General features: G+C 51.2%; 1 protein-coding gene and 1 long non-coding RNA gene across 2 annotated transcripts in view; one reads left to right on the forward strand and one right to left on the reverse strand.

The window, feature by feature from the left end:
- Positions 1-732: 732 nt before the first annotated feature.
- LOC132836968 (uncharacterized) lies at positions 733-3620 on the forward strand. Its single transcript, XR_009647413.1, has 3 exons — positions 733-791; positions 2831-2908; positions 3539-3620. It is a non-coding gene; the product is annotated as an uncharacterized LOC132836968 (long non-coding RNA).
- Positions 3621-7429: 3809 nt separating this feature from the next.
- Positions 7430-12074, reverse strand: part of LOC132837003 (dedicator of cytokinesis protein 5-like) — a 95049-nt gene continuing 90404 nt past the window's right edge. The window contains exon 52 of the mRNA XM_060856630.1: positions 7430-11148. Within this exon, the coding sequence (XP_060712613.1) occupies positions 11038-11148 (111 nt within the window). The 3' untranslated portion in view covers positions 7430-11037. The remainder of the gene's footprint in view (positions 11149-12074) is intronic.

Raw genomic sequence — 12074 nt, forward strand, 5'->3', positions numbered from 1 at the left:
TTCGCTGCTGAGGGATCAATCCCCACCATCACTCGTTGGAATAAGGCTGATCTATTTCCGAGTGAGGGGCTCGGAGGGGAACTTGCAGGGGGTGGTGTTCCTATGTACCTGCTGCCCCTTGTCCTTCCCAATGGAAGTGGCCGTGGGGTCTGGAAGGTGCTGTCTGAGGAGCCTGGGGGAGTTGCTGCAGTGCGTCTTGGAGATGGTACCCACTGCTGCTACTGAGCGTCGGGGGGTGGAGGGAGTGGGTGTGGGGACAATCGAGCGGGGGCTGCTTTGTCCCTGGATGGTGTTGAGCTTCTCGAGTGTTGTTGGAGCTGTCCCACCCATCCAGGGCAAGTGGGGAGTATTCCCACACACACCCTCCTGACTTGGGCCCCTTCAAATTGTGATGGTTTGAATCAGACAAAGATGGTTGCCTGTTAAAGAAAAAAACTTGCGGGGTTAGCGAGCTATTTTTTATCTCAAAGTGGTCCCGCTCAGCTCAGGAGAACGATGGAACCGAGTCGCGCAATTGTTCCGCCTTTATTTTCGGATTCATGACCGCCAGCCGCCATTTTAAGCGGGGGTGGTGGTTGGGAAGAGAAAACCGTGAGACAAACTGAGGCGTTTGTTTGCACCGGTCGGCAGGTCCGCTCACTCCACTCACCATGTCGCCTGCAACCAAACCGTTGGTTCTCCTTCTCCTGGTGTCCGCCATCTTTGTGAGCCTGTCGCCCGCACAGCACTGGTCCTTTGATCTGCGGCCTGGAGGGAAGCGAGCAGCCACTGACGCTATCGTCTTCCAGAATGTAGGTACCTCAATTCCACCTGCCCATCGGGTGCACTATCCTTCACATCCCTGAGCACTATGGGTAATTTAGCATAGCCAATCCACCCTAACCAGCACATCCCTGAGCACTATGGGTAATTTAGCACGGCCAATCCACCCTAACCTGCACATCCCTGAGCACTATGGGTAATTTAGCATAGCCAATCCACCCTAACCTGCATATCCTTGAGCACTATGGGTAATTTAGCACGGCCAATCCACCTTAACCTGCACATCCCTGAACACTATGGGTAATTCAGCATGACCAATCCACCCTAACCTGCACATCCCTGAGCACTATGGGTAATTTAGCACGGCCAATCCACCCTAACCTGCACATCCCTGAGCACTATGGGTAATTTAGCACGGCCAATCCACCCTAACCTGCACATCCCTGAGCACTATGGGTAATTTAGCATAGCCAATCCACCCTAACCTGCATATCCTTGAGCACTATGGGTAATTTAGCACGGCCAATCCACCTTAACCTGCACATCCCTGAACACTATGGGTAATTCAGCATGACCAATCCACCTTAACCTGCACATCCCTGAACACTATGGGTAATTCAGCATGACCAATCCACCCTAACCTGCACATCCCTGAGCACTATGGGTAATTTAGCACGGCCAATCCACCCTAACCTGCACATCCCTGAGCACTATGGGTAATTTAGCACGGCCAATCCACCCTAACCTGCACATCCCTGAGCACTATGGGTAATTTAGCATAGCCAATCCACCCTAACCTGCATATCCTTGAGCACTATGGGTAATTTAGCACGGCCAATCCACCTTAACCTGCACATCCCTGAACACTATGGGTAATTCAGCATGACCAATCCACCCTAACCTGCACATCCCTGAGCACTATGGGTAATTTAGCACGGCCAATCCACCCTAACCTGCACATCCCTGAGCACTATGGGTAATTTAGCACGGCCAATCCACCCTAACCTGCACATCCCTGAGCACTATGGGTAATTTAGCACGGCCAATCCACCCTAACCTGCACATCCCTGAGCACTATGGGTAATTGAGCATGGCCAATCCACCCTAACCTGCACATCCCTGAGCACTATGTGTAATTTAGCACGGCACATCCACCCTAACCTGCACATCCCTGAACACTATGGGTAATTTAGCACAGCCAAAGGGCGACACGGTGGTACAGTGGTTAACACTGCTGCCTCACAGCGCCAGAGACCCGGGTTCAATTCCCGCCTCAGGCGACTGACTGTGTGGAGTTTGCACGTTCTCCCCGTGTCTGCGTGGGTTTCCTCCAGGTGCTCTGTTTTCCTCCCACAGTCCAAAGATGTGCGGGTCAATTGAATTGGCCATGCTAAATTGCCCGTAGTGTTGGTAAGGGGTAAATGTAGGGGTATGGGTGGGTTGTGCTTCGGCGGGTCGGTGTGGACTTGTTGGGCCAAAGGGCCTGTTTCCACACTGTAAGTAATCTAATCTAATCTAACCTGCACATCCCTGAGCACTATGGGTAATTTAGCATAGCCAATCCACCCTATCCTGCAAGGCACTATGGGTAATTTAGCACGGCCAGTCCACCCTAACCTGCACATCCCTGAGCACTATGGGTAATTTAGCACGGCCAATCCACCCTAACCTGCACATCCCTGAGCACTATGGGTAATTTAGCATGGCCAATCCACCCTAACATGCACATCTTTGGACTGTGGGAAGAGACCGGAGCAAACCCACACAGACACGGGAGAATGTGCAAACTCCACATAGACAGTTGCCCGAGGCTGAGTCCTTGGCGCTGTGTGGCAGCAGTGCTAACCACCGAGCCACCCTGTCGTCACTCTAATCCCCTTAGCCCATCTCCTCCGCCTTCCTGACGACATTCCCGGCTTCTCCGGTCTCGTCCCCCAACTCCCGCCCATCTCGAAAGCCGCGGGGCTGTCGACGTTCCCGGGGGAGGGTGGCGTTCCCTCTCGGAAAGCGCGTGCGCGTGGGTGTCCCACCGCGGCGTCCTGACGCTGGCCGCCTTGTGTTGTTTCAGCCGAGCCGTGATCTTGAACCGGCGCTGCAAGCCAGGAGGACGGAGATGTTCTCCCCGGACTGCCGCAGCCGCGTCCTGGTAAGAGTCTTCCGGAAATGAGACCTGCCGTCGTCTGGGCCGGGATTGGTCCCGTGGGTCAGTCTAACTCGATCCGAACTTTCCCAGCCGACTTTCTGCACCCCCTTAGTCGCTCTGCGGACTGGGAAACTTTGCAAAGGATAGTGGAAGTGAGTGGGGAAAGGTGGGGGAGATGGAGTACAATGGGAATAAATGTGGAGTCATCCAGCTTGAGACGTGTAGAGGGACCTGGGTGTACTTGTGCATGAATCTCGGAAGGCTGGTTGTAGCGTATATGGTACAGCAGGTGGAACTCTGTCCTCCGTTGCCAGAGGGATGGAGTTTACAAGCAGGGAGATTATGGTACAGGGAGCTGGTGAGGCCACACCTGGAGAACTGTGGGCCATTTCTCCTCACACTTGAGAAAGGATGGACTGGTTCTGGAGGGGGTGCAGTGGAAGTTCACTGGGTTTGATACTCCTCCCCTCCAAAACCACCCCGCCTCCAATCCCACCCCTTCAGGGCGGGATACTGACTGAAAACCAGAAAAGGTTTTCCCTGATGTCCACCTCAAGCCAAATTTGAACTTGATTTTCTGGCCTTCGGGTTGCGATCGAGCCTACTTGCTGAGGAATGCCTCCTTCCCCACAGAGCTGGAAGGAGAGGAGCAGGAGTAGAGGGCGTTGAATAGGATCGTAGGTTGACCATCGACCTCACCGCTGACCCCCGCCCCACCTCATCTGCGGTTTTCCCTCTAGGCAAAACTCAAGCCAAGGACGAAGAAACCGTGACCTGGAACTGGAAGACGCCTTCGATGGTCGCTATCTGGTCCGTTCGGCAGCGTTTACCAGGTTCCTAACCCCTCAGAAAGAAATAAAACATTTTGGACTCTGGTCTCTGTGCTTTTTATTAATTCACATGAATGCTCTCCCCCAACTCCATGGGGAAAGAGTTCTTTGGACTGCACTCACAGGAAGCTGGGAACTTGGCCATTCTGCCCATCTGACCGGCTGTGCCCTCCGACTGACCCTCAATCTCACCGCCGCACTCCCCACACTCTCTTTCCCCTCTCAGCCTTTAGGAATTGATCTCATTCCACAGCCTGAGAGCCACAGAGACATACGGATGCGCAAACTTCAGTCCAACCCGTCCATGCCGACCCAGATATCCCAACCCAATCCAGTCCCACCTGCCAGCACCCAGCCCATATCCCTCCAAACCCTTCCTGTTCATATATCCATCCAAATGCCTCTTAAACGTTGCAATTGTACCAGCCTCCACCACTTCCTCTGGCAGCTCATTCCACACACGTACCACCCTCTGTGTGAAAACATTGTCCCTTAGGTCCCTTTTATATCTTTCCCCTCTCACCCTAAACCTATGCCCCTCTAGTTCTGGACTCCCCATCCCAGAGAAAAGATCGTGTCTATTGACCCTATCCATGCCCCCTCATGATTTTATAAACCTCTATGAGGGGAGGCAATAGCCTAAGTTGTCTGACGGCTGATCCCGAGACCCTAATAATGATCTGGGTCCTACTTTCCCCACACTAGGCCCGAAGCCTGTGGTGGGTTGAGGAGACCGAGGCAAAGGGTTTGATCGAAGGCTTGGATTTAGCAGCTTCGCGGGAGGTGTGCAGTCGATGGTGGAGCGATGGGGAAACTGGGGGAGGGAGGGGAGTCACTGAGAGCCCCCCGGAGGGTTTCGGAGTCTCCTCGGGCGGGGTCAGAGAGCACGCGCTGTGTGACGACGAGGGATGGCAATGTTAAAAGTGAGGTCTCACCAGAGACGTCAAGCCAATGGCGGTCATTGCTTTTAGATTAGATTCCCTACAGCGAGGAAACAGGCCCTTCGGCCCAACAAGTCCACACCAACCCTCCGAACAAGCTACCAGTCTCAGACAGCAAACCTGTTGTCATATGGTCCCATCTGAGCATTGAATTAAATGTCCCCTTGTTTATCCAGCTCTGCGATTGTCCAAAAACACCTCACTTGTGAACCAACCCGCTATTGCCTGAGTTAGTTAAGGTCTCGCTGCACCCTACTCTCCCCCCAGCGATTGAGAAGGTTAACTCTGTAAGCAGAGGTAACTCTGTCAGAGTCCCGGTGCTGTGCTTGAGTGACAGACTGGACAGCACGTGTCCAGGTTCACTTCTGCGGGTTGAGGAAAGAAGACAGGAGATAATTCAGGGGAGGATCACTGCCGAGGAGGTGTGGGTTGTTATCTGACACCTCTTTTGACCTTGTTTCCGCTGTGGTGTACGGAAGGCCGAGGCTTTCGAGGTTGGAAGATGTGGGAATCGAAATCCGAATCCGGTCAGCGGTCCAACCAGCCCGTGCTGAACACGATCCCCAAATTAAACTAGTCCCCCCCCAGCCTCCTCCAGGCCTATATCCCTCTAAACCTTTCCTGTTCACGTACTTATCCAAATGTCTGTTCTACATTGTCCAGCACTTCCACGATGCTCTCAGACTGGAGGCCTGTGACCAGTGGAGTGCCACAAGGATCGTTGCTGGGCCCACTGCTTTCCATCTTTGACATAAATAGAGTCATGGGGATATACAGCACTGAAACAGACCCTTCATTCCACCTCGTCCATGCTGACCCAGATATCCTAAATTAATCCAGTCCCGTTTGCCAGCACCCGGCCCACATCCCTCCAAACCCTTCCTATTCATATATCCATCCAAATGCCTCTTAAATGTTGCAATTGTACCAGCCTCCACCACTTCCTCTGGCAGCTCATTCCACACACGTACGTACCACCCTCTGTGTGTAAAAGTTGCTCCTCTCTCACCCTAAACCTATGCCCCTCTAGTTCTGGACTCCCCGACCGCAAGGAAAAGACTTTGTCTATTTACCCTATCCATGCCCCCTCATGATTTTATAAACCTTTATAAGATCACCCCTCAGCCTCCTACGCTCCAGGGAAAATAGCCCCGGCCTGTTCATCCTCTCCCTGTAGCTCAAACCCTCCAACCCTGGCAACATACTTGATTTGGATGTGAGCATAAGAGGTACAGTTAGTAAGTTTGCAGATGACACCAAAATTGGAGGTGTAGTGGACAGATTACCTCAGATTACAACAGGATCTGGACCAGATGGGCCAATGGGCTGAGAAGTAGCAAATGGGCTTTAATTTAGATCAATGGGAGGTGCTGCATTTTGGGAAAGCAAATCTTAGCAGGACTTATCCACTTAATGGTCAGGTCCTAGGGAGTGTTGCTGAACAAAGAGACCTTGGAGTGCAGGTTCATAGCTCCTTGAAAGTGGAGTCGCAGGTAGATAGGATAGTGAAGAAGGTGTTTGGTATGCTTTCCTTTATTGGTCAGAGTATTGAGTACAGGAGTTGGGAGGTCATGTTGCGGCTGTACAGGACATTGGTTAGGCCAGTGTTGGAATATCGTGTGCAATTCTGGTCTCCTTCCTATCAGAAAGATGTTGTGAAACTTGAAAGGGTTCAGAAAAGATTTACAAGGATGTTGCCAGGGTTGGAGGATTTGAGCTATAGGGAGAGGTTGAACAGGCTGGGGCTGTTTTCCCTGGAGTGTCAGAGGCTGAGGGGTGACCTTATAGAGGTTTATAAAATCATGAGGGGGCATGGATAGGGTAAATAGATAAAGTATTTTCCCTGGGATCGGGGAGTCCAGAACTAGAGGGCATAGGCTTAGGGTGAGAGGGGAAAGATATAAAAGGGACCTAAGGTGCAACTTTTTCATACAGAGGGTGGTACGTGTGTGGAATGAGCTGTCAGAGGAAGTGGTGGAGGCTGGTACAATTGCAACATTTAAGAGGCATTTTGGTGGGTATATGAACAGGAAGGGTTTGGAGGGATATGGGCCGGGTGCTGGCAGGTAGGACGAGATTGGGCTGGGATATCTGGGTCGGCATGGACGGGTTGGACCGAAGGGTCTGTTTCCACGCTGTACATCTCTATGACTCTATAACTCAAACCCTCCATTCCTGGCAGCATCCTGGTAAATTGTTTCTGAATCCTCTCCAGGTTAATAACATCCAACCTATATAACGGGATGACCAGAACTGCACACAGTGCTCCAGAAATGGCCTCACCAATGTCCTGTACAACCTCAACATGACTTCCGAACTCCTATAGCTCCTCTGGTCTCTCCCTCCGGAGTGAAATCCCTCAATTCTGGAGTTGCTTCAAGGAATGATCGGAAAGTGGCGAACGTTTGGAGAGGGCTTTCTGAGGGGCTCTCAAACTCTCCGCCTCTCGCTCTTCCCTGGGAAGGGAACCTAGTCCGCATGAGTCATTGAGGACGAACTGGAAGTTGTTGGCGGGATTTATATCTGGAATCCATTCCCTGTGTGAATTCCTATTCCCCGTTAAACCGCCTAATTCCAAGTGAAAGCAGTTAACAAGTACTGTCTCGTGTGGTACCAGTTTGAGGACAGGAGGATATTTTCATCAGTCCGCCATTCCATGTCTGCTCGCATACATGGCCCTGACAGTTCTCCCGATTAAATCCTCCCTCCATTGTCAACATGATGAAAAAAAAACACCAGAGAGACACACTACCCACTGTACATATCTTATTTTATATGGTTGGCTTCAGTACCTGGGACACCTGCTTCAATAATGTTTCTTTCTTTTTAAAAAAAATCAGTATATTTACAAACTTTACACCTTAATTTTGTTAAAACCTAACAAAATTTTTTAAAAGATCAAGTAGCTAATGTTGGAGTGCTTTACTGTGTCAGGAAGGCTGTCCACAGACGGCCTAGTTGGCAGGCTCCAGGCCTTGTGTGAGTAGAGAGGGAGGTAGCCTACACTGAAATGGCCTTGGGGGTTATAAAGAGCGTTCGGTTTTAGATTTAGAGCGAGGTTAGTGGGTGTGTCTGACAGGGACACGATTTTCCGGATACATTTCCGGGCCTGGAGAAAGCACTGCCTCTTTTCTCTCTCAGCCCACGAGCTGCGCTGCAAAATCACACTTGACCTTGCTACGACCCATCTTCTTGCAGTTTTTTTTCTTGGGATGCGGTGCGGGGTGGGGAGGGCCACAGGGAGACGACGTGACTGTTCGAGACACGTGGTCCGCTCGCGTCTCCGTGTGTGACCAGGCCTTTGACACCAGGGTCGACGTCGGAGCAGAACTGATCTACTTCCCGAAATGGAACTGCGTTCTACGTGAGGGAGCACGGGACACCGTCTCTGGGGACGCAACCTTAGTTAGGTTGGGTTGGGGAGGGGGTGGTGGGAGGTGGGAAACAGCTCAGCAAGGTTCCATCTCGCAATGGCGGCCTGGCCAAATAGCCCCCTTCCAGTTGAGGATTGTAGCAGCAAATAAGGTACATTCACAAAAAATATCTCAACCTGTCCGTGCCATAACCAGTTGGGGGGGTCACGGGGGAGCCCTCTCACGTTTCCCTCCCGTGCGTATCCAACCTTAGCGAGATCGTCCAGCGATGAGCTGCTGATGGCCTAGTTGAGTCTTGCCACAAAATGGCCGCCTGTTGCCAAAGTGTGCGCTAGTTAGGAACACGCGAGGTTCAAGCCACCGTGACAGTTCACGCTGAGGGACAGAAGTAGTGGGGTGGAGGGGAAATCACACGTTTGCTGAACAGCTTCCCCGAGTGCGGCAACAGCGGTGCAGACAATCTTGCCGCATGGCCAACTGGCGCCCGACGGAAGCGGCGGCCATTTACGTGTCCATGGAAACGAGAGGAACACGTGCTTTTTCGGAATTTGCTGAGCTTTCTCCCTGGCCAATCACGGTTGACTTGTTGAAGAATTAGCAGTCAACTTTCTGCCCTGGAGCAGAAACAGTTATGCTCCCTTATAATTCGCGCGCGTAACGATGAGCACGGGTCGAAAGGACCACCGGTTGCGTCGAGAGAAGGCAACTCCACCACAGGAATCAGGAGGCAGATTCTTAAAGGGACATTTACCGACAAGATTATAGTTCAAGGTTAAACTTTCAAGTTTCAGGCATTCAAGAGGACATGGAGGATTGCCTGGGAGTGCAAGGGATGATGGGAAAAGATGAAGACTTGGCGCAAGATGACGATGCTCATTCAAAGAGGTAGCACCAGAGGCCAAATTCCTCTGCCTGTTGCTGTAAAATGTACGCGATAGGGTCCATTTTGATTTTGAGCTTCTGCGCAGATGCTCACCATCCGTTCGATTTCGATTCCGTGCAAAGTTTGCAGCCAACCAGGGAATAATTTGTCCCGCGTTGGGTTGAACTTTCAACTCGCACGCCCGAGCGTGACTTTGTCCCGGGCGATTTTTACTCGCTGTCTGTTTTGTTTCGTCGGCGGGAAAGCGTTCTGGTGGAGGCCAACCGCACGAAATGGTGGCCACTCCAGAAAATGGCAGCACGTTGGGCCTGACTGAAGCCAACCAATCGTCTTCCACATAGATCGCTCCCGGCCTGCCCCCCCCCAGGGCTCGATTTGGGATTGGCTAAGCATTCAACCAATGGAAGCTGCGTTGATTGTTTGAGCGTCACCTTGGTAACAGGGGAGGGGCCCAACTGCAGTGGCCTGGCCTGAGGCTGCTGGGACATTTAATGCCCTGATTGCCCTCTGGAGGAGAAGAGGGGGGATGGGCAGCTTATTCCAATAGGGCTGGTGGCATCATTATTAAAGTGACCATGCTGCTATATCTTTATAGATTTAGAACCTTAAATTAACAAGCCCATTTCTCTTTCGCTTTTGCTTTTGACAGAGAGTGGGGGGAAAATGTTCTTATTTTGACTCAGAGAGTTGTTGGGATTTGAAAAGTGTTGCCTGGGAGAGTGGTGGATGTTTGAGGATACTTCGACATTGGAAAGGGATGGACTGTGAGAGGGCTGGAGAGTGGGTAGCTCCGTCAGGACACCATTGGGTTAATGACCATCCACACTGTCAAATTCCATGACTCTGCTTTGCGAGTTATTCCGGAGAGGTAACCGAGCCGTGTGTGCCGATATCGCGGAGGTTGGTTGCTTGGTGGGACGCGGATTACACCTTTCCATAATCTTCTCCTTCTGTCTATTCCCCACCTTTCATATCCTCTGCCCCCTCACCCACAGGGCCAACTGTCGGAACAAACACTCTCACACACAGACACAGATACACACACAGACTCACACACACACACTGACTAACCAACACACACTCTCTGACACACACACACATTCTCTAACACATAGACATACACACTCACTCTCTAACACACATTCACTCTGACTCACACAGGCACACACATTCACTCTCTAACACACAGACACACATTCACTCTCTAACACACACACTCACTCTCTAACACACACACAGACTAACACACACTCACTCTCTAACACACACACAGGCTCACTCTCTAACACACACACACACAGACTAACACACACAGGCTCACTCCTAACACACACACACACACACACACACAGACTCACTCTCTAACACACAGACTAACACACACACACACTCTCTAACACACACACACAGACTCACTCTCTAACACACACAGACTCACTCTCTAACACACACATACACGCTCTAACACACAGAGACAAACACACACAGATTCACTCTCTAACACACACACAGACTAACACACAGAGTCACTCTCTAACACACACAGACTAACACACACAGACTCACTCTAACAGACACACAGACTAACACACACAGACTCACTCTCTAACACACACACACAGACTAACACACACAGAGTCACTCTCTAACACACACAGACAAACACACACAGACTCACTCTCTAACACACACACACAGACTAACACACAGAGTCACTCTCTAACACACACAGACAAACACACACAGATTCACTCTCTAACACACACACAGACTAACACACACAGAGTCACTCTCTAACACACACAGACAGACTAACACACACAGATTCACTCTCTAACACACACACAGACTAACACACACAGAGTCACTCTCTAACACACACAGACAAACACACACAGATTCACTCTCTAACACACACACAGACTAACACACAGAGTCACTCTCGAACACACACACACACAGACTAACACACACAGACTCACTCTCTAACACACACACACACACACACACTCTCACTGTCTGACACAGAGACACGCACACACTCACAGATGGAGTGCAGGCCATAGGGAGGGGGGCTATGTTACTGACACCATTCCCTTTGCGCTCAGTCACTCGCCCCTGGGCTGGGCAGCTGGAAGAGGGGCTGGGACCGCCTCAGTTTGGGTGGGGGGGTCGGTGGGCGGGAACTCCATTTCTCTGCAACGTGCGGGCCATTCTGCAAAAGACCGGAGAGGCGAGTGTCAAAGAAAGAGGTTAAAACCAAATAAAATCCTGCCTGGAGGGGGGATGGACCTCAAATCCAGAGACCTCCTTATCTATCTTCCTAGTGCCCAGTCTCTATGGGCACATCGTTCCTTCTATCCTCTCACCCCCACCCCCCATCCCTCTCTCTCTCTCTCTCTCTGTCCTGTCAACCCCACCTCCATTTCTCCTTTTCCTTTCCTTCTCATTCCCTCGTTCATCTCCCTTCTGCCTCATCCCTGCTTGCCCGTCATTCAACTCCAATCGCACACCGCCTCGCCTCAGCCACCAGGTCAGTCGGCAGCCAATGGTTCCCTCCAAAACTATACCCAGGATTCCCGGGGTCGTTTCCTGCATGGCTACATTTATGTTTCCAGTCCATTGAAATAACGGCCAACACTCCATCTTGTTTATTAATCACTTGCTGTTGCCGTACACTCACTTCTTGTTATAACATTCTGTCTCTGTTTTTTTTTGTTCCGAATGTTTTGTGGAACGAATGCCTTTAGTCAGGGTCAAACAAAATAGCAGGCAGCGGCTTGGATTAGGTTCCCGACAGTGTGGAAACAGGCCCTTTGGCCCAACCAGTCCACACCGACCCTCCGAAGAGTAACCCACCCAGAACCATTTCCCGTATCCGATATTGACTCATCCACCTAACACTATGGGACAATTTAGCACGGCCAATCCACCCTAACCTGCACATCCCTGAGCACTGTGGGTAAGTTAGCATGGCCAATCCACCCTAACCTGCACATCCCTGAGCACTGTGGGTAATTTAGCATGGCCAATCCACCCTAACCTGCACATCCCTGAGCACTATGGGTAATTTAGCATGGCCAATCCACCCTAACCTGCACATCCCTGAGCACTATGGGTAATTTAGCATGGCCAATCCAC

The sequence above is a fragment of the Hemiscyllium ocellatum genome, chromosome 48 (assembly GCF_020745735.1).
Source record: "Hemiscyllium ocellatum isolate sHemOce1 chromosome 48, sHemOce1.pat.X.cur, whole genome shotgun sequence".
Lineage (NCBI taxonomy): Eukaryota > Metazoa > Chordata > Chondrichthyes > Orectolobiformes > Hemiscylliidae > Hemiscyllium > Hemiscyllium ocellatum.